At 38.9% G+C, this 26322-nt stretch overlaps 1 protein-coding gene across 7 annotated transcripts in view; it reads right to left on the bottom strand.

The window, feature by feature from the left end:
- TBC1D31 (TBC1 domain family member 31) overlaps positions 1-26322 on the bottom strand; it is a 76643-nt gene that overhangs the window by 10488 nt on the left and 39833 nt on the right. For 5 of the 7 annotated variants that reach the window (XM_039464504.2, XM_074387093.1, XM_074387097.1 and 2 more), the window contains 9 exons: positions 23023-23156; positions 15056-15189; positions 14560-14739; positions 12370-12602; positions 11962-12114; positions 10570-10705; positions 7128-7220; positions 3893-4033; positions 1868-2062 (listed from right to left, as the gene is read on the bottom strand). In XM_039464504.2, the coding sequence (XP_039320438.1) occupies positions 1868-2062; positions 3893-4033; positions 7128-7220; positions 10570-10705; positions 11962-12114; positions 12370-12602; positions 14560-14739; positions 15056-15189; positions 23023-23156 (1399 nt within the window). The remainder of the gene's footprint in view (positions 1-1867; positions 2063-3892; positions 4034-7127; positions 7221-10569; positions 10706-11961; positions 12115-12369; positions 12603-14559; positions 14740-15055; positions 15190-23022; positions 23157-26322) is intronic. The other 2 variants (XM_039464505.2, XM_039464506.2) reach the window with 2 other exon arrangements.

The following is a 26322-nucleotide window of genomic DNA, read 5'->3' as shown; positions in this document are numbered from 1 at the left end:
ACCCCCTCCAAGCCCTTCTTTCCTGTCCTAGAATGAAAGGGTTATAAAATAAGGCCCCGTGCCACCAGGATGGGGTAGGAAGAAAATGAATCTGGAATAGTGACTTGAAGGAAATACACTGTAAGAAGTTAGCTTTCAGAATCGACATTGTGATTCAGCAACAGAGAGAACCAATTAAGCCAGGTATCTAGATCTTGATCTTTCCCCAGCTCTGCAGTGTTATTACAAAAATCATGGTACCTGTGATAATATCTCCAGAGCATAGATCCCAGAGCCTTTGGGAGGGTAAACCAAAAGATACACATGTGTGACATATGCCATTAATGACCTCCTCGAACTCGTCTCGTCTTTGATTCTTCATTAGGAATCAAATCTTTTTATTTTTAGCTACTTAACTAATAGGAATAGAATCTTAATTTTATTTGGGATGATAATGTGCCCTGAGAAGAATACTATTTTTCTCAGCATCCTTTGCAGACAAAGGTGGCTTGAACTATGATATGGAACTCCTGGAAAGAAATGAAAAGGGAGTTTGGCTCAGATGGGAGGCAGAACATTCACACCTGTGCTCTCCCTCCTCCCTGCTGTCTGGAATGTGTACGTGATGGCTGGAACTGCAGGAAAATGAAAGCCATACACTAAGAAGTGGTGCAGAACGGCTGAAAGGGGCCATTTCCCTGATAATCCTGGAGCCACAATATAAACCCTGGACTGCCTACCTCCAGACTATATGTCTATCCTGTTCATAGTCACTGTCATTTTGGGTTTTGTTTCTAGCAGCTACATACAATTTCCACTTATTCAAAATCTTTTACATTGTAAGTATAAAGAATTAGCTAGGCAAGGTGCGGTGGCTCACGCCTGTAATCCCAGCACTTTGGGAGGCTGAGGTGGGCGGATCACGAGGTCAGGAGTTTGAAACCAACCTGGCCAGTGAAACCCCATCTCTACTGAAAATCCAAAAATTAGCTGGGTGTGGTGGTGGGCACCTGTAATTCCAGCTACTCAGGAGGCTGAGGCAGGAGAATTGTTTGAACCCAGGAGGCAAAGGTTGCAGTGAGCCAAGATCACGCCATTGCACTCTAGCCTGGGTGACAGGGTGAGATTCTGTCTCAAGAAAAAAAAAATTAGCTAAATTAAAGTACTAATATTATTCAGTCAGCCAGAACAAAAATCTAGGAAGCTGACAAGTTGAGGTATACTAACGTAAATGAGAAAGACATTTAATCATTTTCAGGCCGGGCGTGGTGGCTCACGCCTGTAATCCCAGCACTTTGGGAGGCCGAGGCGGGTGGATCACGAGGTCAAGAGATCGAGACCATCCTGGTCAACATCGTGAAACCCCGTCTCTACTAAAAATACAAAAAAATAGCTGGGCATGGTGGCACGTGCCTGTAATCTCAGCTACTCAGGAGGCTGAGGCAGGAGAATTGCCTCAACCCAGGAGGTGGAGGTTGTGGTAAGCCGAGATCGCACCATTGCACTCCAAACTGGGTAACAAGAGCGAAACTCTGTCTCAAAAAAAAAAAATACAAAAAATACAAAAAAAAAAAAAAATCATTTTCAGGTAGAATCAGTATTAGACAACTTTTCTGACAAACACCTATTAAAATCAGATTATCTTTTCCAGCGAAAACTACTTGGTTTGATGCTTTTGTCATCTGACTCTGCGCTATTTCAAAATTTTAGTGCTTAGGCTGGGGGCAGTGGCTGACATCTGTAACCCCAGCACTTTGGGAGGCTGATGCAGGAGGATCACTTAAGACCAGGAGTTCGAATTTTGAGGCTATGCAATAAAGTGAGACCCTGTCTTTAAAAAAAAAAATCAATGCTTCATATAATAAAAGGTTTATAACACTATTCTTACCTTCTTGGCTTCCTCCTCCACCATTGCATTTAATAGTTCTATTTCTTTCCTTCTGTTTTCCCTAAGGAGTTTGGCTACTTCCTGGTAACATTTGTTTCGTTGTAGATCATCACATTTTTGTTTATGTAAAGACTGAATCTTCCAGTCGGTATTCAGGCATGCTTGTTCAGCCTTTGCCAAATTTTCTTCCATCACCTGGGAAAAAGTTACACATTTCAGAAACAAGGTCAGACTAATAATACAAACAATGAAGGTATAACCACTCAACGTATCCAAGTGTTGGGTCAGCTGTTCACAACCCTGGCTGCATATTAGAATCACCCAGGAATGCTTAAAATCAGCTGATGTCTGGGCCCCACCAGACATCAACTTATAAACTGATAGACCTGCTTCTATCACAGTTTATGAAACATGCGTTCTTCAGGACCCACTTTTCATCTATAGGCATCTGCATCTGCTCATATTATGCCAATTAAACCAATCACTGGACAGCTGGGTATGAGCACCTTTAAAAAGCCCTTCAAGTGATTCTAATTTACAGCCAGGGTTAAGAACTTATCAGCTACAGGATGAGTGGGATTCAATAATTTCCATGTTTTCAGCACTCTGAAGAGGGGATAGAAGCCCATTATAACAGACTGGACAAAAGCTTATTAAAAAAAAATAATGGAATATCTTAAGAAAATCACCTAAGAGACTGTTGTAGAACAGAAGGTATCTAACGTACACTATTCCTGGTTTTGGGATAGGAGCAGACTGGCACAAATACCCATTTAACAGTTTGTTAAAGTGATAATAGCCAGGCGCGATGGCTCACGCCTGTAAATCCAGCACTTGGGGAGGCTGAGGTAGGAGTCTGAGACCAGCCTGACCAACATGGAGAAACCCTGTCTCTACTAAAAATACAAAATTAGCCAGGCAAGGTGGTGCATCCCTGTAATCCCAGCTACTCGGGAGGCTGAGGCAGAAGAATCGCTTGAATCCAGGAGGTGGAGGTTGCAGTGAGCTGAAATCATGCCACTGCACTCCAGCCTAGGCAATAAGAGCAAAACTCCGTCTCAAAAAAATAAAAATAAAAAAATAATAAGAGATAATAGAGAGAGCTCTTCTTTGAAAGTCTCAGGTTCTATTTCAATTAACTTAAGTCAGCATTTCTGGAAGTGTACTCTATAAGAAATTTTCTGAAATGTATGTGGGAAATTGTCTTAAAGATTCATGACGTACAGTATCCTCAAATTTGGCATGGAACATACCTCACTTTAAGATAGCATTTCCAATCCTTATTTGACCATCTCCATCTTATTGAATAACAGTTAATAGTCCACACAATACACTTGGAAGTGCGGGCTTACATACCAAGCAGGGACTTGATGCTTTGAACCTAATTAATTCAGGGACAATTTCTGAGGCAGGACACAGAGGACAGTATACTTTGTAAAGTCACTGTTCCTTTGTATTTTCTTATAAGTCACTATTCCTTTGTACTTTCTTTGAGGAAATTCCTTTGTATTTCCTCAAAGTGTAGGAAAAAGACATGTACATGATTATCAGTGAAGTAAGCATTTTTTTTTTTTTTCTTTTAGGGGATGGAGTCTCACTCTGTTGCCAGGCTGGAGTGCGGTGGCACAATCTCGGCTCACTGCAGCCTCCACCTCTGGGGTTCAACTGATTCTCCTGCCTCAGACTCCCGAGTAGCTGGGACTATAGGCACGTGCCACCATGCCCAGCTAATTTTTGTATTTCTAGTATAGACAGGGTTTCAACATGTTGGCCAGGATGGTCTCGAGCTCTTGACCTCGTGATCCACCCGCCTTGGCCTCCCAAAGTGCTGGGATTACGGGCGTGAACCATTGTGTCTGGCTGCATCTTATATATAAAAGAAAGCAATGTGAGATTCTAGGAACTGTGACAACTGAAGCAAAGAAACAAACTAACTCAACTACACAGAGTTTTTCAATTTTGTTCTCTTAATAGGAAGGCAGATGAAAATTTCTCCTCTGTATATACACTAATGGACATTTTTACCTTCTGAGTTTTTTGGCTCTGCACTTCACCTGCTTCTATCAGTTTATGAAACATGTGTTCTTCAAGATCCACTTTTCGTCTATAGGCATCTGCATCTGCTCGCATTTCTTTTGCAACAGCTTCTTGATTTTGAGTAAGATTCTGTTAAAATCATTTGTAAAAAAAAGAATGACTGATTTATATAATAATGCTAGAATACAAAAATGACTTTTTTCAGAATAGTAATATGCACACAAATAAAAGCTGTCATCATCTAATTTTCAAAGTAAAATGCAAAGACTAGAGACATCAGCAAAAATGGCAGAGTAAGGACCCCTGGAAATCCTCTCATCTATAAAAGCATTGAGAACGCTGATAAAAAAGATGTCAAAATGAACTTTTTCAGCATTCTGGAAATGAACCAAAGGCTTGGCGCTATCTGGGGAGCATTTACTTATAAAAATGGCTGAATCTCTGTAAAAACAGCCAGCTCTCTGACATTTCACCTTGCATTTTTCCTGTTCCACCCTACTCCTAAGCTATGAATTAGCCTTTACTTTTTTTGTGTGAAACAGAGTCTCACTGCGTCACCCAAGTGGGAGTGTAGTGGCGTGATCTTGGCTCACTGCAATCTCCTCCTGGGTTCAAGTGATTCTCTTGTCTCAGCCTCTCAAGCAGCTGGGATTTTATGTGCCCGCCACCATGCCTGGCTAACTTTTTTGTATTTTCAGTAGAGATGGGTTTCACCATGTTGGCCAGGCTGGTCTCGAACTTCTGACATCAAGTGATCCGCCTGCCTCAGCCTCCCAAAGTGCTGGGATTACAGGAGTGAGCCACTGCACCTGGCCTACGCATTAGTCTTGAAAATCAGCAGCCTAGAGGCCAAGGGAGGAAGCCAAGCAAAATGGGGTTGGATGGAGCTCTTTCAAACCACCACTGCCAGAGAACTGGTATTATTTGACCTGTCTGGTGGCTCCCTGAAAGATCAGTCTTAAGGCTGTCTTTTTTATCTCACTCAGAACTCACCTAGTACAGAAATAGCCTTTTCCCTGGGGCAGCTGCTGAAAACAATTAAACTGTTAAAAATCTTGGCTGCTTGGGGCAGTGGATCGTAGGAGAGCAACTGATAGGCTAAGCAAAAAGCTTAACAGGAAAAACAGGAGAATGAGATGTCCACAGGAGGCTTAAAAAAGCTGATAGATTCCTGGAAGGTCATGTGTATGTGTAAGGCCATGCTTATGCCAAGGGCTGTGTTCTCAGACCTGAGAAGGACCTAAGATCTCACATTTCTGGTTAACTCTGAGGTTCTGCATAACCAGGAAGTAAAATCTAAGAAGTATAAACTACCTAGCTGAGTGATAAAGGCATGCCCTAACGTGCACACAGAGCCCCTCAACAACTACTAGAAACGTACTGGTTCAAAAAATCTACGAAAGCCAGGTGCGGTGGCTCATGCCAGTTATCCCAGCACTTTGGGAGGCCAAGGCAGGTAGATCACGAGGTCAGGAGTTTGAGACCAGCCTGACCAACATGGTGAAACCCCATCTCTACTGAAAATACAAAAATTAGCTAGGCATGGTGGTACACACCTGTAATCCCAGCTGCTCAGGAAGCTGAGGCAGGAGAATCACCTGCACCCAGGAGGCGCAGGTTGCTGTGAGCCAAGATCGCACCACTGCACTGTGGCCTGGATGACAGAGTGAGACTCCGTCTCAAAAAAAATGAAAAGAAAAAAAAAGATTCTGTGAAAATCTCTGTCCAATTATATGTTGACCCCCAAACTACCTCAGTAGAGATGTCAGTGATTACATACAACAAAAAATAGAGGGTTTCGCTCTGTCCTCAAGGCTGGAGAGCACAAGCTTGGCTCACTGCAACCTCCATCCCCCAGGCTCAAGTGATCCTCCCACCTCAGCCTCCTGAATAGCTGGCACCACTGGTATGCACCACCACATTTGGCTATTTCTGTGTATTTCTAGTAGAGATGGGGTATGGTAGTATTGCCCAGGCTAAAAAGTCTGACTTTTTAAGTGGGCTGAAAGAAGTGAAAACTTACAGTTTCAACACTAAACGAGTAACAAAACAGTTTTCCTAAATAATAAAAATTTATATTAACAAAGCTCCTTTTTCTAGCGTCTTGAAAACTGAACAGTAAATACTAAGCAGATATTTGCTGATTTAACTCCGGAAGATTCCAATTTAAAGTACTTTACAGGTCAGGCACAGTGGTTCATCCCTGTAATCTTAGCACTTTGGGAGGCCAAGGAGGGCAGATTGCTTGAGCCCAGGAGTTTGGGACCAGATGAGCATGGTGGCGCATGTCTGTAGTCCCAGCTATTGGGGAGGCTGAGGCAGGATGGAGCAGGGGAGGTGAAGACTATAGTGAGCCGAGATGGTGCCACTGCACTGCAGCCTGGGTGACTGAGGAAGACTGTCCCAAAAATAAATAAATAAATAAATAAATAAAAATAGAAAGAAAAGAAAGAAAAAGAAAAAGAAAAGAAGAAAGAGGAAAGAAAGAAAAAGAAAGAAAGAGAAAGAAAGAAAGGAAAAGAACAGAACAGAGCTGAACTGAACTTCACAGCTCTCGACTGATTTACCTTTCAGGATCCTTGTGAGGTATTGGGATAATTTTGTAGTCACTATTACATAATTACAGGAAAATTTAGTAAGTTGGTAAAAAATCCTGAGGCAAAATCTGGGGCCTACATCTGGTGCTTCAGACACTAGACTAAGCTGCTAACAGAAACATGAATTAAATAATTACAACAAACTGTACATTCAGACATCTTGGCTACCTTACAATCCTGCATGGCACGATATTCTGCTTAAAAAGTGAATAAAACGAACACTAGAAAACCATGAATAAATACAGTCTAAAATGGGTTTATACAAACCCCGTTTTTCTTTTTCTTTCTTTCTTTCTTTTTTTTTTTTTTTTTTGAGATAGGGTCTTGCTCTGTTTGCCCAGAGCACAGTGGTGTGATCATGGCTCACTGCAGCCTCAAACCCCAGGGCTCAAGTGATCTTCCTGCCTCAGCCTCCTGAGTAGTTGGGATTACACATAAGCATGCCCAGCTAATTTTTAAAGTTTTCAGTAGAGATGGGGTCTCACTATATTGCCCAGGTTTGGAACTCCTTAGCTCCACATGATCCTCCTCCCACCTCAGCCTCCCAAAGTGCTGGGATTACAGGTTTGAGCCACTGAGCCTGGCCAAACCCTGCTTTTCTTATGTTGGAAATAACTGAATTATACCTTCTCATAAAGTCTCTTTTGTGATTCAAGTTCCAGCTGTCTCATTTCTAGGTCTTTGGCTGTGGCAGCAATTTCTCGATCTCTCATGTATATCTATGGCCAAACAACAAACTGTAAATACCAAAAGAATTTACAAAATCATTTTTAATAGAGTTAGTAATCCTGTAATCCGAATGACCTACTAACAGTATTTAAAATAACAGCATTTGGGTTCTTGAAACCAGAGTAACTGAGAAAGATTAATATTCATTGCAGAATCTAGGAATAATCTCTCAAAGTTTAATTTAAAAATAAAAAGCAAAATACCATATGCCCATCTACTCAGACTGGAAGAACAGACAGCAGTTCTTACAGTATTACAGTAACCAGTATCATGAGTTAGAAAAACTTGAGCAATTTAAATCTGGGGTAGATAAAAATATAACATTTATTTAATGCTCTTTTTGACTAAACTTCTATACTTTTATAAGTTTGGTTTGACAACTAACAATTGTAGGTTTAAATTTCTTACAGAATGTTCAACCTGTATGAGTTCTGCTCCAAGTGAGTTAATTTAGAATTCACCTATTTCCAAAATTTGATTACTTGGAAGCTTTTTATTCCTATATACTAGAGGGTTTGGATATGAGATATAGCACTCTCTAGAGACTTTTATACGTGATCTTATATATGTAAGGTGAAGTGTTAGATATTATCATTATGGTAGAAGACATGCTATTGAATACCTAAAATAGGAGAAACAGTAAATGAGAATATAGTTGGATGTGCAAACATATATATCCAAGGGCTAAAAGGGAAACATGGACCAGGACCAGTTCAATTCAAAGAGGTTACTGGGAAAGGAGCTAGCTCAAAGGTGGGGGAAAGCTTGACTGTATGAAGCAAGAACAGTAATAATGCCAGGAAGTGGAGGAAAGATGTGGCATAGCAAAAACTGCTTTTTAGGAATTTCAATTACAGAGCTCTTTTGCTTATGAATTTTCAGAGATACAAACAGCTATGCACCACAGCAAAAACAGATCAGCTTTGCTTGTTGCTAACAGACGTTCACAGTCACAGGTACTTGTCACTTCAGATTCAAGCAGCCTTTCCTGCTACAGCCTGAACTGTGAGAAGAGCTTTTGCAGTTTGGCAGGGTCAGAGCACATCAGAATAAGCAGCTGGGAGGACAGGAGGCTGGAAGGGTAGGTGGAGGCTAGATTATGTTACTGAAAGGAGTTTATAGGATTCTTGGACTAAAAAGTACCACCTCCTACTTCAAAGGGATTTGGAATAAAGACATGAAAGTTCTGAGCTTGCATTACTTTGTGGGAAGAACATACACTTTTCTATAGTAATGAAATATCAATCGCATTACTAGATGAGAAAATTAAAAGAAATCTTGGATTTTGAAAACCAATTTAAAATTAACAAACTTTAAACAAAACAAGAAGTGTCATGTTATAAAGAGATAATAGATTTCTAATACATATGAATTAAAAATACTTCAAAAGACTTAGGCCAGATGCCTGTAATCCCAGCACTTTAGGAAGCCAAGGTGGGCAGATCACTTGAAGTCAGGAGTTCCAGATCAGCCTGACATACATGGTGAAACCCTGCTTCTACTAAAAATACAAAAATTAGCCGGGTGTTGTGGTGGACACCTGTAATCCCATCTGTTCAGGAGGCTGAGGCATGAGAATCACTTGAATTGGGGAGGTGGAGGTTGCAGTGAGCCAGGATCACACCACTGTACTCCAGCCTGGGCAACAGAATGAGACCCTGTCTAAAAAAAAAGAAAAAACTTAAAAAATATTTAGTATTTTATCAAAGCTAGGCTTGAAACTCTAAATTAGTGTGTAAATTCAGTGCAATCCTAATAGAAATTCCAATAGGATTGGGAGAGGTGAGAATTCCAAAAGTGAAACAATTCTTAAAGCCTATTTGGAATGATAAACATTTGAGAATACTGAGGAAAACTCAGAAAAGGAAGACTAATGAGTGAGAATTAGGTCTAGTTAGTAAACATTACAAAGCTACTGTCATTCAAACGGTGTGGAACTGGCTTAGGAATAGGAAAAGCAAGGAAGGAGATCAAATATTTAAGAGAATTTAATATGTAAAAACCATCAGTTGGAAAATGACTTGGCTAATATTCAACAAACGGTGTTGGGACAATTGATTTGCCTTTTGAAAATAAGTAAGCTAACCTAACAGAAAGTTAGGTCTAACTCGACAGAAAGATGGACAAATGAGGCAAATATGTAATTTGTAGTTCTGCAAATGAAAGATAAATAACAGAAGAGATAGTTAACCTTACTAACAATAAAAAAAGGCAAGTTAAAATAGACTATTTGTCATCTATCTACTTGGGAAATATTAAGACTGATGCAGTCCAACTGACTATACTAGGGGATGGGTACTCTGACAGACTTAAAATAGCTTAAACTGTTTCATTTTTAGAGAACAATTTAGCATATTTAGAAGTCACTCAACAAAAGTATGTGTACAAGTATTCAAAGATCCATACAATGTAGCAAGGTTTTGTTATTTGCAAAACACTGCAAATAATCTAAATGTCCAATAGCAAAAAATTAAATAAACCATTCAATGGGTTACTACACAACACAAAAAGAGAAAAAGATACACATAAACATGACTATAATTACGCCTCTATCAAATAACACACATGAAAGGCTATGTAATTAACCATTTTTTAACAGCGTTTCTCTGGGGATAAAATGAGGACTAATGGAGAAGGTCCATTTTTAATTCTATATATTTTGTACTAGAAATTATTTTTATACTGGCCACAGATAATTTTTTATATAAAAAAATATGTCACCTAATTAAAAATTAACTGCCAGGTGTGGTGGCTCATGTCTGTAACCCCAGCACTTTGGGAGGCCAAGGTGAGCAGATCACCTGAGGTCATGAGTTCGAGACCAGTCTGGCCAACATGGTGAAACTCCATCTCTATGAAAAATACAAAAATTAGCTGGGCATGGTGGTGTGCACCTGTAATTCTAGCTACTTGGGAGGCTGAAGCAGGAGAATTGCTTGAACCTGGGAAGTGGAGGTTGCAGTGAGCCAAGATTGCGCCACTGCACTCCAGCCTGGATGACAGAGCAAGACTCCACCACAAAAAAATAACTTAATGGTTAATGGATACTGATTATTTCTATTTTCAGACAAACAGTCACCATAGTCACCAAGGACACTTGACTAATTTTCCTGGCATTTCTTAAATATTTAGCCATTCGTGACATACAAAAGAGAATGAGAAAAGCTGAGGGGAAAAGTAAATAAAATTAAAGGGGCTATTTAGTATTTATGGTGGACTCGAGGAATATTATTTAATTAGAAGGTGTTCATTACATTTAAGAGAGTAAATGGAGATGATGTATGAGAAATAAGGTAAGAGTAATAAACAAAAAACAAAAAAAAGCAAAGAATAATAAACCTTTCTCCCAATCTCATCATCCAGTCTTCTTAGCTCCATTTCCCGTTGATCTTGCTGAAGCTTCAGAAAACGCCTTCTTACAGCATCTTGTAAGTGCATTTCCTTTATTTTCAGCTCTCTCTTCACAGCAGCTAGCCTTAAATACAAAATATATCAAGTGGAACAAATAAAGCAATTCCTAATATGATTTAATTTTTTCATAACAGGTCTACCACTCCAATGACTTCAATACAATTGATATCCTTTATTTGAAATGCCAGAAATGCTCCACTGTTACCAAAAATGACGTATACTTAATGCTTTGAGAATTGCAGTAGAAAGCTCACTGGCTCAGTTCAGTTATTCATTTTAACCCACACTATAAATCTGTTACATAAAGTTTCATCTAAGAATGAGAATCAATAAACAGTGAGTTTCCCAACAGTTAGGCTTAGTCTCCATGCTTATCTCATAACTTTACTTAATTTACACATTTTACCTTATTAACATACTTTTATTTATTTTTATTTTTATTTTTTTTGAAACGGAGTCTTGCTCTGTTGCCAGGCTAGAGTGCAGTGGCTCAGTCTCAGCTCACCGCAACCTCTGCCTCCTGGGGTCAAGCAATTCTCCTGCCTCAGCCTCCTGAGTAGCTGGGACTACAGGCATGCACCACCATGCCCTGCTAATTTTTGTGTTTTTAGTAGAGATGGCGTTTCACCATGTTGGCCAGGCTGGTCTCGAACTCCTGACCTCAAGTGATCCACCCGCCCTGGCCTCCCAAATTGCTGGGATTACAGGTGTGAGCCATTGCGCCCAGCCTATATGTTTATTTTCAAGTTTTTGCTTTTTTGTTTTTTTAAGAGACAGGGTCTCACTATGTTGCTCAGGTCGACCTTCACCTCCTGGGCTCAAGTGATCCTACCTAGGAGCTGAGACTACAGGTATGTGCCACCACACCCAGCTAACATACTTTTGAATACACATTTAATACTCATTCCCCTGTTCTCCAAAGTGTTAAATGAGTAATGACATAATCATTTTATGTTACAACTGTCAGGTCACACAGATATGTTTAAAACACAATTCAAAAATTATACTCCACTAAAGGTGATATACCCAGCACTTTATTACAAAGCATTTCTGCCCACTATAGAAATGTTTCAAGATACGTTAATGTGTGCAAAGCTATACTGTATCCAGTATAGCTTCAGAATTACATTTACTACAGAGCAATTTTTTTGAAAAGTGGTAATATAAAGATTCTTTTTATTAACTTAATAGTTGCCTAACAGAAATACTACAGCTAGTAATCCTATATATAATGTTATTCCTAAAATAAAAAATTGAAAGAACACGAAACTTACTTGACTAACTCATATGTCCAGATTTTTTAAAAGTGAACACACATACCTCTGTCTTTGTTGTATCATTCTCTCCTCCTCTTGTAAGAGCATTTCTCTTCTTGTTTCTTCAGCTTTACGAAGCAGCTCCTGTTTCTGGTACCAAGCTTCATCTTCAACTCTTTGCTGGTCGACTTCAGCTTGCATATCTTCCACTGTCTGCCTGAAGTAGAGAATATTATTATGAAAACACTCTCTACCTAAGTAATTTAAATCCAAGAATCATTGAAACACAAAATGTATACTGATTAATGTATAATCCATTTTATTTCTATATGTAAGAACTATCTTTAATATTTCTAGCCTTCAAACTCTGATTTTACACAAATAATTTAAATGTATTTTTCATGAAAACTTTCTTATTATGTTTATAACAGAGTTCACTGTATCAGAAAAAGAACAACTATTCCATAATTACCTCTCCCTTAGGTAATCCAACTCATCATTCCTTATTCTTTCTCGTTCCTGTGTCTGATAGTCCACAATAAACTTTGGATATTGATTAAATACTGGATACTGCCCTTTTGTCAGTGCAACAAAAACATGAAGCATGCTGTCTGGATGAATGGCAGTGGGCGTGGTTTCCATGAGATGATAAACTTGTCTAATCACAACATTTATATCCAGGTTATTCCGATGGTGAAAAAAAAACTGTAAGAAAACTCGGTGTTTAAATTGAGATTTACCTGACAAAGCAATTATGAGGTAGAAATAAAACAAGAATTTTAAATAATGTGAATTTATCTTTAAGAGTACACATTTTTGGCCGGGGGAGGTGGCTCAGACCTGTAATTCCAGCACTTTGGGAGGCCGAGGTGGACAAATCATGAGGTCAGCAGTTTAAGACCAGCCTGGCCAACACGGTGAAACCCGATTTTCTACTAAAAATACACAAAATTAGCTGGGAGTGGTGGCTTGTGCCTGTAATCCCAGCTACTTGGGAAGCTGAGGCAGGAGAATCGCTTGAACCCTGGAGGTGGAGGTGGCAGTGAGCCAAGATTGCGCCATTGCACTCCAGCCTGGGAGACAGAGTGAGACTTTGTCTAAAAAAATAATAATAATAATAATAAATAAATAAATAAATAAATAATTTTTTGCAAATTCATTAAAGCTTTTCTCTACTCAAGTTTTACAATGAAGATAATTTATTTTAAAACTGTAACAGAGTTTCACAATCATAAGAAATTCTGACACAAAACTGTTTACATTTTAACTTAAAATGAAGGCTTTTATTACAATAAAAAAAAGAATGCTTCATCAATGGAACAAACTGTCCTTGGATTTTTATTTTCTCTTCAAAATCCAAAATAAATTAGCCTTTGAAAATAAATTAGCTTGATTTCTAAAAAATATCTGAAATGTTTCCACATTATCTTGTTTTGCTGGAAGATACAAATAAATGTATCATGGGATCATGAGGTGAAAATAAAGTTTAATTGGACACACTAAAGTCACACACATACAAGAACCCAACTAATTCATCTTGTCTACCAAAAGAGCCTCTACTTTTTATTATGATCTCTAATGCTTTCTTTCAGACACTCTTCTGCCAGGTCTCAAAGCTCTTATAGTTACCTTTTGCATGTATAATAAGCATTCAGACTATCTAAGACCAGATGGGTCATGATAAGATAGGCACAGAATAACAACTCTCTACCTGTTAAACATCCTTTATAAAAGCAAAAAGCAGCTGGGTGCGGTGGCTCACACCTGTAATCTCAACACTTTGGGAGACCAAAGCGGTGGATCACCTGAGGTCAAGAGTTCGAGACCAGCCTGGCCAACGTGCTGAAACCCCATCTACTAAAAATACAAAAAAAATTAGCTGGGGGTGGTGGCAGGCACCTATAGTCCCAGGTACTCAGGAGGCTGAGGCAGGAAAATCACTTGAACCGGGGAGGTGGAGGTGGCAATGAGCCAAGATCAAGCCATTACACTCCAGTCTGGGTGACAGAGCAAGACTCTGTCTCAAAAAAACAAAACAAAACAAAAAAAGCAAGCAAAAAGCAGAAACCCTAATATTATCATGATTCTTTTCTTAAGCTACGATTATAAGACGACTAGCCTGCTATAATTGCCTCCTCTATTGTCTATAAACTGTACACAGGTAGTGATGTGGTCTAACTTGTTATCCTTTATATTCCTACCAGCTAGCACCAGTGTCTGACATATAACAAGGATTCAATAAATAAATGGATTTTTCAATTGAAATAACTGATATGGCTGGGTGCGGTGGCTCATGCCTATAATCCCAGCACTTTGGGAGGCAGAGGTGGCAGGTTCACGAGGTCAGGAATTTGAGACCAGTCTGATCAACATGATGAAACCCCGTCTCTACTAAAAATACAAAAATTAGCTGGGTGCGGTGGCACACACCTATAATCCCAGCTACTCAGGAGACTGAGGCAGGAGAATTGCTTGAACCCAGGAGACAGAGGTTGCTGTGAGCCAAGATTGCGCCACTGCACTCCAGCCCGGGCGACAGAGCAAGACTCTGTCTCAAAAAAAAAAAAAAAAAAAAAAAAAAAAAAAAAAAAATTTAAAAAGGCAAGAAAAACAAGAAATAACTGATATTTGAGAACTTCCTCTTAAGAACAAGAATATTTACCTCAAAATCATCTTTAAGATTACAGTTGAGCAGAGGCGCTCTAGAACATATGTTGTAGGCTACAACAGTCATCAGAAGGAAGGAAGGATGGTTGGAAAAGATATTGTCAAACAATTTCAGCCACTCTTCTCTTGTCAGCACTTCCGAGAACACAGTTTCAAGAAGAGGCCATGCATACAGCTACAACAGATGAGGAAAAATTTATTAGTTTTCTAAGGAAAAGTAAAAACAGTGTCATTGGTAATATTCCCTTACATTTTATTTAAGCTATGAAAATTGTATTAAATACATAATTATAAAATAACCACCTTAACTTGGACCCTATTTTACAGACTTTCAGGAAGGCAGTTAAATGAAGAAAATAATGAAATACTGTTAAAAATACAAAATCTAGTATGCTTTTTATTATACTCCTTCAAAAAAATACTGTTTATACCAGAACCAATGTTAGCTTACAAAATAAGGTATGTTATTCTAAAAACCCTCTGCTTCTTACCTGGGAGGTTATATCATGATTTATGTAGTGTTGCAGCAGTTCCTTGTCATGAAATGCCAAAACATTTTCTATCATACTAAGAATATTGATAGGAGGATTAGGAAAATACTCAAACCAGTGTTGACACCAATTCACTATGAAGGAAAAAAAAAGAAAACTTATCTTTAAATATCTTTGTGTGTAATCAAAAAACTTCACAATTCTTAAATGTATCCAATTTTTATGTTCTCAATATGTCCATGAATAGAAAATATAACTCTTTATATTGTATGACGATTGCTTTAAAAATTCTATCATGTTAACATAGTATCTTATGTTTATAGAAATTCTGCAAATTTCCTTAGTCAATGAAAAAGTGTTAATTAAAACAAACAAACACAAATTCCCAAAGTACTCCTGATCCTAGTTATAGGGCATTCTGGTTCCTGACTCCTGTTTTGTTTATCATGTGATTAACAAAATGATCTTTTTAAAAAGGGTCCGTATTTAGGCCTTCATTAAAATGTCATCAACATTAGCATGCCAATCTCCTCAAATCTACTAAAATCCATATGTAATCAAAATTAGAAAAGCTTAAGGAAAAGGTTCAAAATTACATTAGCAATATATAAAACAAATGTGTATATACTGTATCCCTAATCCATTAAATGTTATAATGACAATAAAAGTGTCCTCATTCTTGGCTGGGTGAGGTGGCTCACGCCTGTAATCCCAGCACCTTAGGAGGCAAAGGCAGGCGATTACGAGGTCAGGAGTTTGAGACTAGCAGGGCCAACATAGTGAGACTCCATCTCTACTAAACAATAAAAAAAATTAGCCAGGTATGGTGGTGGGCACCTGTAATCCCAGCTACTTGGGAGGCTGAGGCAGAAGAATTGCTTGAAACTGGAAGGTGGAGGTCGCAGTGAGCTGAGATCACACCACTGCATGTAGCCTGGGCAAAAGACCAAAATTCCATCTCAAAAAAAAAAAAAAAAAAGAAAGAAAAAAGAAGAAAATGCCCTCATTACAAGGAAAAGACTAATTGTGCTATAACCATAGTAACAAGGAATAACCAGTAAAGAGTCACCCGGACTGGTTTTAAATCTAATTGATCACTGATAATTTGTTTCAGCAAACTTGACTTGAAAACCAACCAATCAGTAACAGTAGCATTCGTTGAAAGTCAGGTAGTCCAAAGTAGAATACATACAACCGACTCGGTTTCTAAGGCTGACTTTAACTCACTTGAGCTCTGTAATCAGTAGAACAACCCACAAACTGTCCTCAAAACCGCATGTAAGACCATCGGTTTGTTTGTTTAGTAGGACTATGGTTAACCTCTCCTTTTAATTTTTAAAATTTTTAAATTTAAGCTGTAGATTCATCCTTTGATAATAAGATCTCCTATCTCAAAATAGCAAAAGAAGGCTTTCTCAGCAGAATATTAGATTACAATGGTTTATAAGAATTTTCCAATTCTGGAGTTCCATTATTTCACTTATTATTGATCATTTAAATTTGAGTTAATAATTAAGTCATAAATAAAATCTTGCAAAGACTGAGCATCAAAAAACATTTCAAATTATCTGCAGCTCTTAATTTTTTTTTTGTTTTTTTGAGACGGAGTCTCACTCTGTGGCTCAGGCTGGAGAGCAGTGGCACAATCTTAGCTCACTGCAATCTCCGCCACCTGGGTTCAAGAGATTCTCTTGTCTCAGGCTCCAGAGTAGCTGGGATTACAGGCACCCACCACCATGCCCAGCTCATTTTTTTTTTTTTTTTGTATTTTTAGTAGAGACAGGGTTTCACTATGTTGGCCAGTCTGGTCTCGAACCCTTGACCTCAGGTGATCTGCCCGTCTTGGCCTCCCAAAGTGCTGGAATTACAGGTGTGAGCCACCGTACCTGGCCTAGCTCTTAATTTTAAGAGGAAAATACGGTTCAGCAACTGAGTGCCTATTATGTCTCAGACACTGCTAGTTCTAAGAATTTAAAACACCACACACACACCCAAAGCTCTGATCCTTACAATCTTCATTAAGAGAGCACTGTTTTTCATTAGCAAGAGGATACCCTACTGCATAGAGTAACCATCTGTCTGCTCCCAAGTATTCTTATTCTGCTTTGATGCCACCACAAAAGCATGGGTACAGGACAGAGTGTGAGAACTGACAGACAGCAAAATACAGAGAAATAATAATTATGTGGCAATTCTTTGCTAGACCCAATGACTTTATGTCTGGCCATAAAAGACTCTAGTGTCTAAAAAAGACTTTTTACAAATATACTCCAAATTATCCATAAAAGTGACTTTTCTCTCAAAATGTCTTCTAAGTCCCAACTAGGCTATAAACCTAAAAGCCAAAATGATGGTGTATCCAAGCAATGCTAGTACTTAGCTGAAATTCAGTAAATTTTTAAAAATTGTGCTTACTTGGAAGCCTTCAGAATGTCAACAAAACTGTTGCATTTTTTTTTTTTTTTTGCAATTACAGAGTGATATTTAGTTAACAAAACAATTATTTTGTATAAGCCACTTCAGAGAAAACTGAAGATGGAAAACGACTACCCTTATACAGAATAACTCATTTGTGCTCTGCATTAACAAAAACCTGCTTGTAAATTTCCATGTCAATTGATAATTCCTGTAGTCTACTAGGCAAAGTTAGTCCTGTTGAAAATACCACCTGGACAAGGCTATCTAAACACATTCGGTAGGATGTTTACTATACAAAAAAGACACTTTACTGTTTAAACAAACATTACACAGCCTTACATTTCAATTTCTTTTTTCTTTGAAAGTGAGTTGTGTACAGGAGTGTTAAATGCTTTATAGACAAGAAAAAAAGCCTGTGCTAGAAGCAACATAATCGTTGTCTTCGTCATCTTCCTGGCCCTCTTCCTTTTTCTTGCTTTTTTCAGCTCTGAGCGTGCCCATTTCTGCTGCATCAGGCTTTCCTTCAGCTTGGTATGTAGCAATATCCTCTCGCACTTTTCCTTCGGCTTCGCAGCCTTCTTGTCAAAAGGCTGTTTGTCATCTGCAGTGGCGTCACCCACATCTCTCCCAGCTTCTTTGCAGCATCACTGATGGATAGGCTGGATGTTTTCCTTTGATTTCAAGGCAATATTCAGAACAGAGCAAGAAAAACGCTAAAGGAGGCCTCTTGTGAGGTGCATTGGGATCCTTGAACTTCTGTTTCCCCTTTAGGAGATGTAGGTTTATGTTTCTCTTTCATGATGAGACCTGTCTCCCTTTGCCACATCTTCAACTTCTCCCTTCTCTTTAGCAGGCCATTTATTTCTCTGAAGCCCTTCTTAGAAAACTCTGAGAAAGTGACTGAAGTATCTGGGTGCTTCTCCTGGCAAATCTGCACAAAGAACGCATGTGATGACATTCTACCTCTCAGCTTCTTGGGATTCCGTGCCAGTGTGTAGTTCTCTTTCCTCAGCGAGGCAGAGTCACCTGGCATCCATCTGGCTGGCACCTGCACCAGTGGAGCTCTAGGTACCGCAATGCCATGAAAGCAGGAGGCAGAGGCAGCCTCCTCACTCGCTCCCCTCTGAAACATTACTCTTTAATAAAGGTTTACTGAGTAAAACCAATTTGAGACCCTTGATAAAAATCCAAAACTCATGCTGACCATCCCAGAGGAAACAATAATCTCCCAAATTTAGATTACAGGCATGTTTGTTTAGAAGAGAAAAATCAATTTCCTTAGTATAAAACATTTTGGCTATGTAACAAGATTTTACCAGAAATAAAGAACTGTTTTGCATGCCTACCTAAATTAACTATAATTTGTTTCTTTCTATACTAATTATAGTAAAACAGATGCTATTTGCCACTGTAACCATTTCTTTTTTTGAGATGGAGTTTTGCTCTTGTCACCCAAGCTGGAGGGCTATGGCACAATCTCAGCTCACTGCAACCTTCTCCTACTGGGTTCAAGTGATTCTCCTGCCTTAGCCTCCTGAGTAGCTGGGATTACAGGCGCCTGCCACCACATTTAGCTGGTTTTTGTATTTTTAGTAGAGACGGGGTTTCACCATGTTGGCCAGGTTGGTCTCAAACTCCTGACCTCAAGTGATCCACCCGCCTCAGCCTCCCAAAGTGCTGGGATTACAGGCATGAGCCACTGCGCCTGGCCACTTTAACCATTTTTAAGTGTACAATTTAGAGACATCAATCTCATTCAGTGTTATACAATTATTACCACTATGTATTCCCCAAACCCTTTCAATACTCCAAATAGAAACTCTATCCATTCAGGACTAGCTCTCTGTCCCACTTTCCCTAGCCACTATAATCTCTAATTTATTTTCTGTGTCTATGAATTTGCCTATTCTAGATATTTCCTAAATGAAACCATACAATATCTGTCCTTTTGTGCCTAGCTTATTTCACTAAGCATGATGTTCTCAAGGTTCACCCATGTTGCAGCTAGCATGTGTCAGGACTTCATTTCTTTTGACAGCTGGATAATATTCCATTATTTTCCATGTAAGTGTGGTATAAGCGTGTGTATACCACACTTTGTTTAACCATTAATCTGTTAACAGATTGTTTCCATCTTTTGGCTATTGGGAATAATGATGCTATGAACATTCACATATGAGTATCTGTCTGACTCTCAGTTTAAAGTTCTTTTGTGTATATACCCAGGAGTGAAATTGTTGGGTTATATGGTAATTCTATGTTTGAATTTTTGAAGAAATGGCAAACTGTTTTTCACAGTGCCAAACTGTTTTCCACAGTGATGGCACTATTTCACGTTTCTACCAGCAATAAATGAAAGTTCCAATTTTCCCACATCCTCAGTAATATGTGTATAACGCTTTTAAATTACAGCTATCCTAGTAGGTATGAAGTGGCATCTCACTGTGGTTTTGGTTTGCATTTCCCTAATGACTGATGACGCTGAGCATCTTTTCATACGCTTGATAGCCATTTATATACTGCCTATGGAGAAACGCCTATTCAAGTCCTTTACTCATTTTTTAATTGGCTTATCTTTTTGTTACTGTGTTTCTTTTGCTTTTCAAACATGTAGTGCTATCGGCAGGTAAACTACTACTTGCGTTAGTTTGCTTTTCTATTGCCATAAAGAAATACCTGAGCCTGGGTAATTTATAAGGAAAGGGTTTAACTGACTCATGGCTCTGCAGGCTGTGCAAGCAGAGCTCTAGCACCTGCTTCCGGAAGTGACGAGAGCAGGAGCAAGGCAAGGACCTCAGGAAGAGGGCAGGAACCAGAGCACAAGGTGGGCAGTGCCGCATTCTTTCAAACAACTAGATCTCGTGTGATTAACTGAGCGAGAACTTGTTTACAATCAAGGGGGTGGTGTTAAGCCATTTATGAATGATTTGTTCTCATAATCCAACACCTCCCACTGGGCCCCACCTCCAACATCAGGGATCGCATTTCAACATGAGATTCAGAAGGACACACATCCAAACCATATGACAACCCTTTTGCAATAATAACCCAATTATTCATATTTTATAACCTGATAACAGCAATTCCCGGAATCTACCCAAAGGAAATTATTATGTTTGTATGTGAAGATTGTTATAACATTGTTATTTGTTCTAATAGGCAAAAAACTGCTGGATATGGGGGGCTCACGCCTGTAATCCCAACACTTTGGGAGGCTGAGGCAGGAAGATCACTTGGGGTCAGGAGTTTGAGACCAGCCTGGCCAACATGATGAAACTCTGTCTCTACTAAAAATACAAAAATTAGCCAAGTATGGTGTTGTGGGTCCCTATAATCCCAGCTACTCAGGAGGCTGAGGGAGGAGAATCACCCAGGAGGTGGAGGTTGCAGGGAGCCGAGATGGTGCCACTGCACTCCAGCCTAGGTGACAGAGTGTGAGACTCCCATCTCAAAAAAAAAAAAAGAGGTAAAATTAGAAACAATCTAAATATCCAAGAACAGAAGATTAAACTAGTATATGCACATTATGTAATAAGAGCCAATAAAAATGTTTCTGAAATATATAAAAAGGGAAATACATATATATATATACACACACGAAGTAAATGTAGTGTAACAACAAAAAAACTGCTTTAAGTGTGGAAAAATTAGAAAAATAAAATTCTTGTAGTTGAAGTATACATAAATGATACATCTATAAGATGAAATACTATATTGTGCAGACAATAAATTATGTTTTTCTTTCTTTTTTTTTTTTTTTTTTTGGAGACAGAGTCTCCCTCTGTCTTGTCTAGGCTGGAGTGCAATGGAGCAATCTTGGCTTACTGCAGCCTCTGCCTCCTGGGTTCAAGCAATTCTCCTGCTTCAGCCTCCTGAGTAGCTGGGATTATAGGCACAGGCCACCATGCCTGGCTAATTTTTGTATTTTTAGTAGAGACAGGGTTTCAACATGTTGGCCAGGCTGGTCTCGAACTCCTGACCTAAGGTGATCTACCTTCCTCGGCCTCCCAAAGTGCTGGGATTACAGGTGTGAGCTACCGTGCCGGGCCTAAATGATGTTTTTCACAAATATTTAATGATTTGGTAATAAATGCCCTTATAAGAAATCACCATTTTCAAAGATTATCTTTGGAGAAGAGAAATATTGGTATATTTAATTTTCTTTTGTGTGTTTTCTTACATTTTTCAAAATTTCTCCAACGATTAGCAAAAAAAATTATCAAAACAAGTACAATGTTAACAGAAGTGTAAAGAAAAATACACTAAAATATACAACATCTATACGCTTGAAACTTTTTCTTATTTCTACTTTTCAGAATTTTAAGTTAAATTACATACCTCCTTTGTGTAAAAACAACAAATTAGGTAACAAAGTACATATAACATTGATTTTTGTTAAACCAATCTATAATTTTGATCCAGCTTAACAGACCTGATTTTACTAAGATGAAAATGACTCACTTTTCAGTGTAAATGATAATGATGGAGAATAAACACAACACATGCAAGTACAGATGATGAAGTCTGCCAGCCTGGGTTCAAACGCTTGCTCTGCCCCTAAACTAACCTTGGCTAATTCACACTCTGTGCTCAGGCTCTTCATTTGCAAAAAGGGGATAAATAATGCCCACAGCATAGGATTATTTTAAGGATTAAATGAATTAATAAAGGTAAAACACTAAGAATGCTGTCTGGTACACAGAAAATGCTCAATAAACATCAGCCATGTATGGTGAGGATAAGGACAGAGGCCAACACTTGAGTATTAAACCACAGGAGCTATGTGCAGTGCTTTACAATTGTAACAGTCCTATGAAGAATAACTGGCAGGCTGGGTGAGGTGACTCACACCTGTAATCCCAGCACTTTTGGAGGCTGAGGTGGGTGGATCACGAGGTCAAGAGATCAAGGCCATCCTGGCCAACACGGTGAAACCCCATCTCTACTAAAAACACGAAAATTAGCTGGGCGTGGTGGTGCATACCTGTAGTCCCAGCTACTGGGAAGGCTGAGGCAGGAGAATCGTTTGAACCCAAGAGGCGGAGGTTGCAGTGAGCCGAGATCGTGCCACTGCACTCCAGTCTGGTGACAGAGCAAAATTGTCTCAAAAAAAAAAAGAGTAACTGGCTTTCCTTTGATCTGCTTCATTCTTACTAGCAAAATCCAGTCTATAATATCTTTTAAAACTTAACTATCCAAATTTTCTTCTAAATAAAAAGGTTTACATATGAATGCTTCAACTGTCTATTTTATGCTTGATATCTTTTTTAAAAAATTATTTTATTTTTTTATAGACGGGGTTTCACCATGTTGGTCAGGCTGGTCATGAAACTCCCAACCTCAGGTGATCCGCCCGCCTTGGCCTCCAAAGTGCTTGGATTACAGGAATGAGCCACCACGCCCGGCCGCTTGATATCTTACTGTTTCACACTTTCTTGACTTAAAAGTAGAGACATCTAGAATTGTTAAACACTGCAAAGGTGCAAAGACATCAGAAAAATGTAGAAAAATCCATTCTTGATCTCATACTTTAATAAGTATTTACTTACTTATGAGAGTAGCAATAACTTCAAAACAGATGAGTTGGTTGTTCTGGAATAATTTTACAAACGGAAATGCCAAGAGTGGAAGATACGGTGTGTCACTAAAAATGACAGACCAGTGAGCTAATGCAGATAAGGTTCTGTGAATAAAATAACTTAGCATTAACATTTACTTGAATAAATCATATATTCACATGATAAAAATTTTATACAAAAGGTATATTTGGTGAAGATTCTTCCTGGTACCCCTATCATCTAGTTCACCTCTTCAGAAGTACCACTGTTAAAACTATAAATCCTTTTTAAAAAAACCACAAATGGTAGTGTATTATAAAAATTGTTCTGTACTTTGCATTTTTCAGTTAATGGTATCTTGGAAATAGTGTATATCAGTATATGCAGACCTTCCTTAAGACATTTTACAGATGCATGTGATAGCTTTGTATCAATACACCTTCATTTCTTTCTTTTTTCTGAAACAGGACCTTGCTTTGTTACCCAGGCTGGAATGCAGCGGCACAATCATGGCTCACTGCAGCCTTAAACTCCTAGGCTCAAATGGTTTTCCTGCCTCAGTCTCTTGAGTAGGTGGGCCTACAGGTATATGCCACTATGCCTGGCTAATTTTTTTGTGGGTAGAGGCAGGATCTCACTATGTTACCCAGGCTGGCCTCAAACTCCTGGGCTCAAGTAATATTCCTGCCTCAGCTTTCCAAAGTGCTTGGATTAGAGGCGTGAGCCACTGGTATCCGCCACCTTCATTTCTTTAACATGATCTCTATTGTTAGGCATTTGCTTCCAATCTTTTAATATATTTTTTGAAACAGAGTTTTGTTCTTGTTGCCCTGGCTGGAGTGCAATGCTCAATTTTGGCTCACCACCATCTCTGCCTCCCGGGTTTGAGCTATTCTTTTGCCTCTGCCTCCCGAATAGCTGGGATTACAAGCATGTGCCACCATGCATGGCTAATTTTACATTTTTAGTAGAGATGGGGTGTTTCTCCATGTTGGCCAGGCTGGTCTCAAACTCCTGACGTCAGGTGATCTGCCCACCTTGACCTCCCAAACTGCTGGGATTACAGGTGTGAGCCGCCGTGCCCGGCCACTCCTAGAACTTTTGCCCCTGAATTTTAGCACCAATTGGTGGATCTTGCCTCCAACAATTATCACTGTGGTGTCTTAATGGTGATTTTCTATTTCTCGAATTCCTTCTACATTTATTAGAACTTTCCTTTCTCCCTCATTTATGTCTTTATTTAATTATTTATGTCAAGATAAACTCATGGATATTTATTTTATTCTACAAGTTATAATTGATTGTTATTTATTTTATTCCTCAAATTGTTCCAGCTTTGTCCACTCGAACTTTCAGGTTGAGTCATGTGCCCTTTTGACATGCCCATCCTTTCTGAGCACTTCCTTACTTTACAGCACTAAAAGATGCTTCAGGTTCATCTTGTATTTTCCCCATACCAGTAGGTGTGCTCACTGCTACCAGGGTGTCATTGCTAGGCCCTCTCAGTAGACAGGGCTTGGAAATACATGTGTGTACACTAATTCCTACATACATACATATCTTTATTTCTTTCTGTGCCTATTTATATGCACAAATGTTAAGAACCAACACTATCGATTCCAATCAACTACTGCAAGATTCATTCGAACCCTTTTTTTAATTTGTATCTTATTTCTCTGAGTGTAAGAAACCCGGCTCTCATCTCTATTTAGTTACTTGTATACAAAAAGTGGCTTCTACACATAAAGTAGTTTCAGACTGCTAATCCCACATTATTTCTAATACTCTGAGGGTTTTGTTTTTTAGAAAAGTAATTAAATCTTTGGTTCAAGCAGAATTTATCCTGGTGTAAGATATGAGGTATGCTTTCAACTGTTTCTAGATGGCTAGCTAGTTATTCCATGTCATTTACTAAATAACTTATCTTTTCTTCATCACTGTGAAATGTCATCTTTAAGAACAAGTCAATTTTTGAATGTAGCTTGGTCTATTGTTAGACTCTGCATATCAATTTATATATCAGCAGCAATTTCAATTATTTTAGCTTTATAATAGCTTTTACTACTAAGGCTAATTCCCTCTCATTACTGTTTAAATATAAATTATTTTTCTTTTCTTTTTTTTTTTTTTTGAGACGGAGTTTTGCTCTTGTTACTCAGGCTGGAGTGCAATGGTGCGATCTCGGCTCACCGCAACCTCCACCTCCTGGGTTCAGGCAATTCTCCTGCCTCAGCCTCCTGAGTAGCTGGGATTACAGGCACACACCACCATGCCCAGCTAATTTTTTGTATTTTTTTAGCAGAGACGGGGTTTCACCATGTTGACCAGGTTGGTCTCGATATCTTGACCTCGTGATCCACCTGCCTCGGCCTCCCAAAGTGCTTGAGCCACTGCGCCCGGCCTTAAATATAAATTATTTTTCTAAGAAGTATACTTTATAGTTAATGTGGCAAGCAGAATAATGCAAATTGTTTCCCTCCCCAAAAGATGCCCATGCTCTGTAATCCATGAAGATATTATTTCACCTGGGATTTCGCAGATATGGTTAAGCACCCTGGGGTGAGGGCATTTATCCTGGACCACCTGGGTGGGTCCAATCTATTCACACAGGTCCTTAAAATCAAAGAACCCTTACTGGTTGTGGTCAGAAGAAAATACGACTACAAAGATGATCGCAGATGGTCAGAGAGATGCTTTGAAGACAAAGACGGTGGGCCTGAGTCATGAAATGTGGGAAGCCTACAGAAGCTGGAAAAGGCAAGGAGAAGGATTCTCCTCAGAGCCTCTAGAAAGCAATGTAGCCCCGCTGACACTCTGATTTTAGCCCAGTGAGATCCAATCTATGGTGAACTTCTGCCTACCAAGCTCTAAGGATAAATCTGTGTTGTTTTTAAGCTACTACATGTGTGGCAATTTGCTATGGTGGCAACAGGGAACTAATATAGTTAATGGAGTTAATAGGCTACTTCAGACTTTTTTATTTTTCAATACAATACTCAGAACAACCCCAGGAGGGAGGGATTAGCAACATTACTGAGTCTAGGAAATGGAATTCCAGAGACTATAAGGAAATCCTCATTACTGGAAAGGCTAGAAATCAACCTAAATACAAGAACATGTTCTCCTAAGGATAGTACTTTCATAATTATAGAAGTTATATATTCAACAATAAGTTCCCATCTTTTGACTGATACCTGATTACTTTGTTGAGAGATGACTTAAAAACAAAATTAGCCAGGCATGGTGGTTCACACCTGTAGCAGCTACTTGGGAGGCTCAGGTGGGAGGATC

Source organism: Saimiri boliviensis, chromosome 15 (assembly GCF_048565385.1).
Source record: "Saimiri boliviensis isolate mSaiBol1 chromosome 15, mSaiBol1.pri, whole genome shotgun sequence".
Taxonomy (NCBI): domain Eukaryota; kingdom Metazoa; phylum Chordata; class Mammalia; order Primates; family Cebidae; genus Saimiri; species Saimiri boliviensis.
The sequence above is the reverse complement of the archived record's forward strand: the minus strand, read 5'-3'. Positions and strand labels throughout refer to the sequence as shown.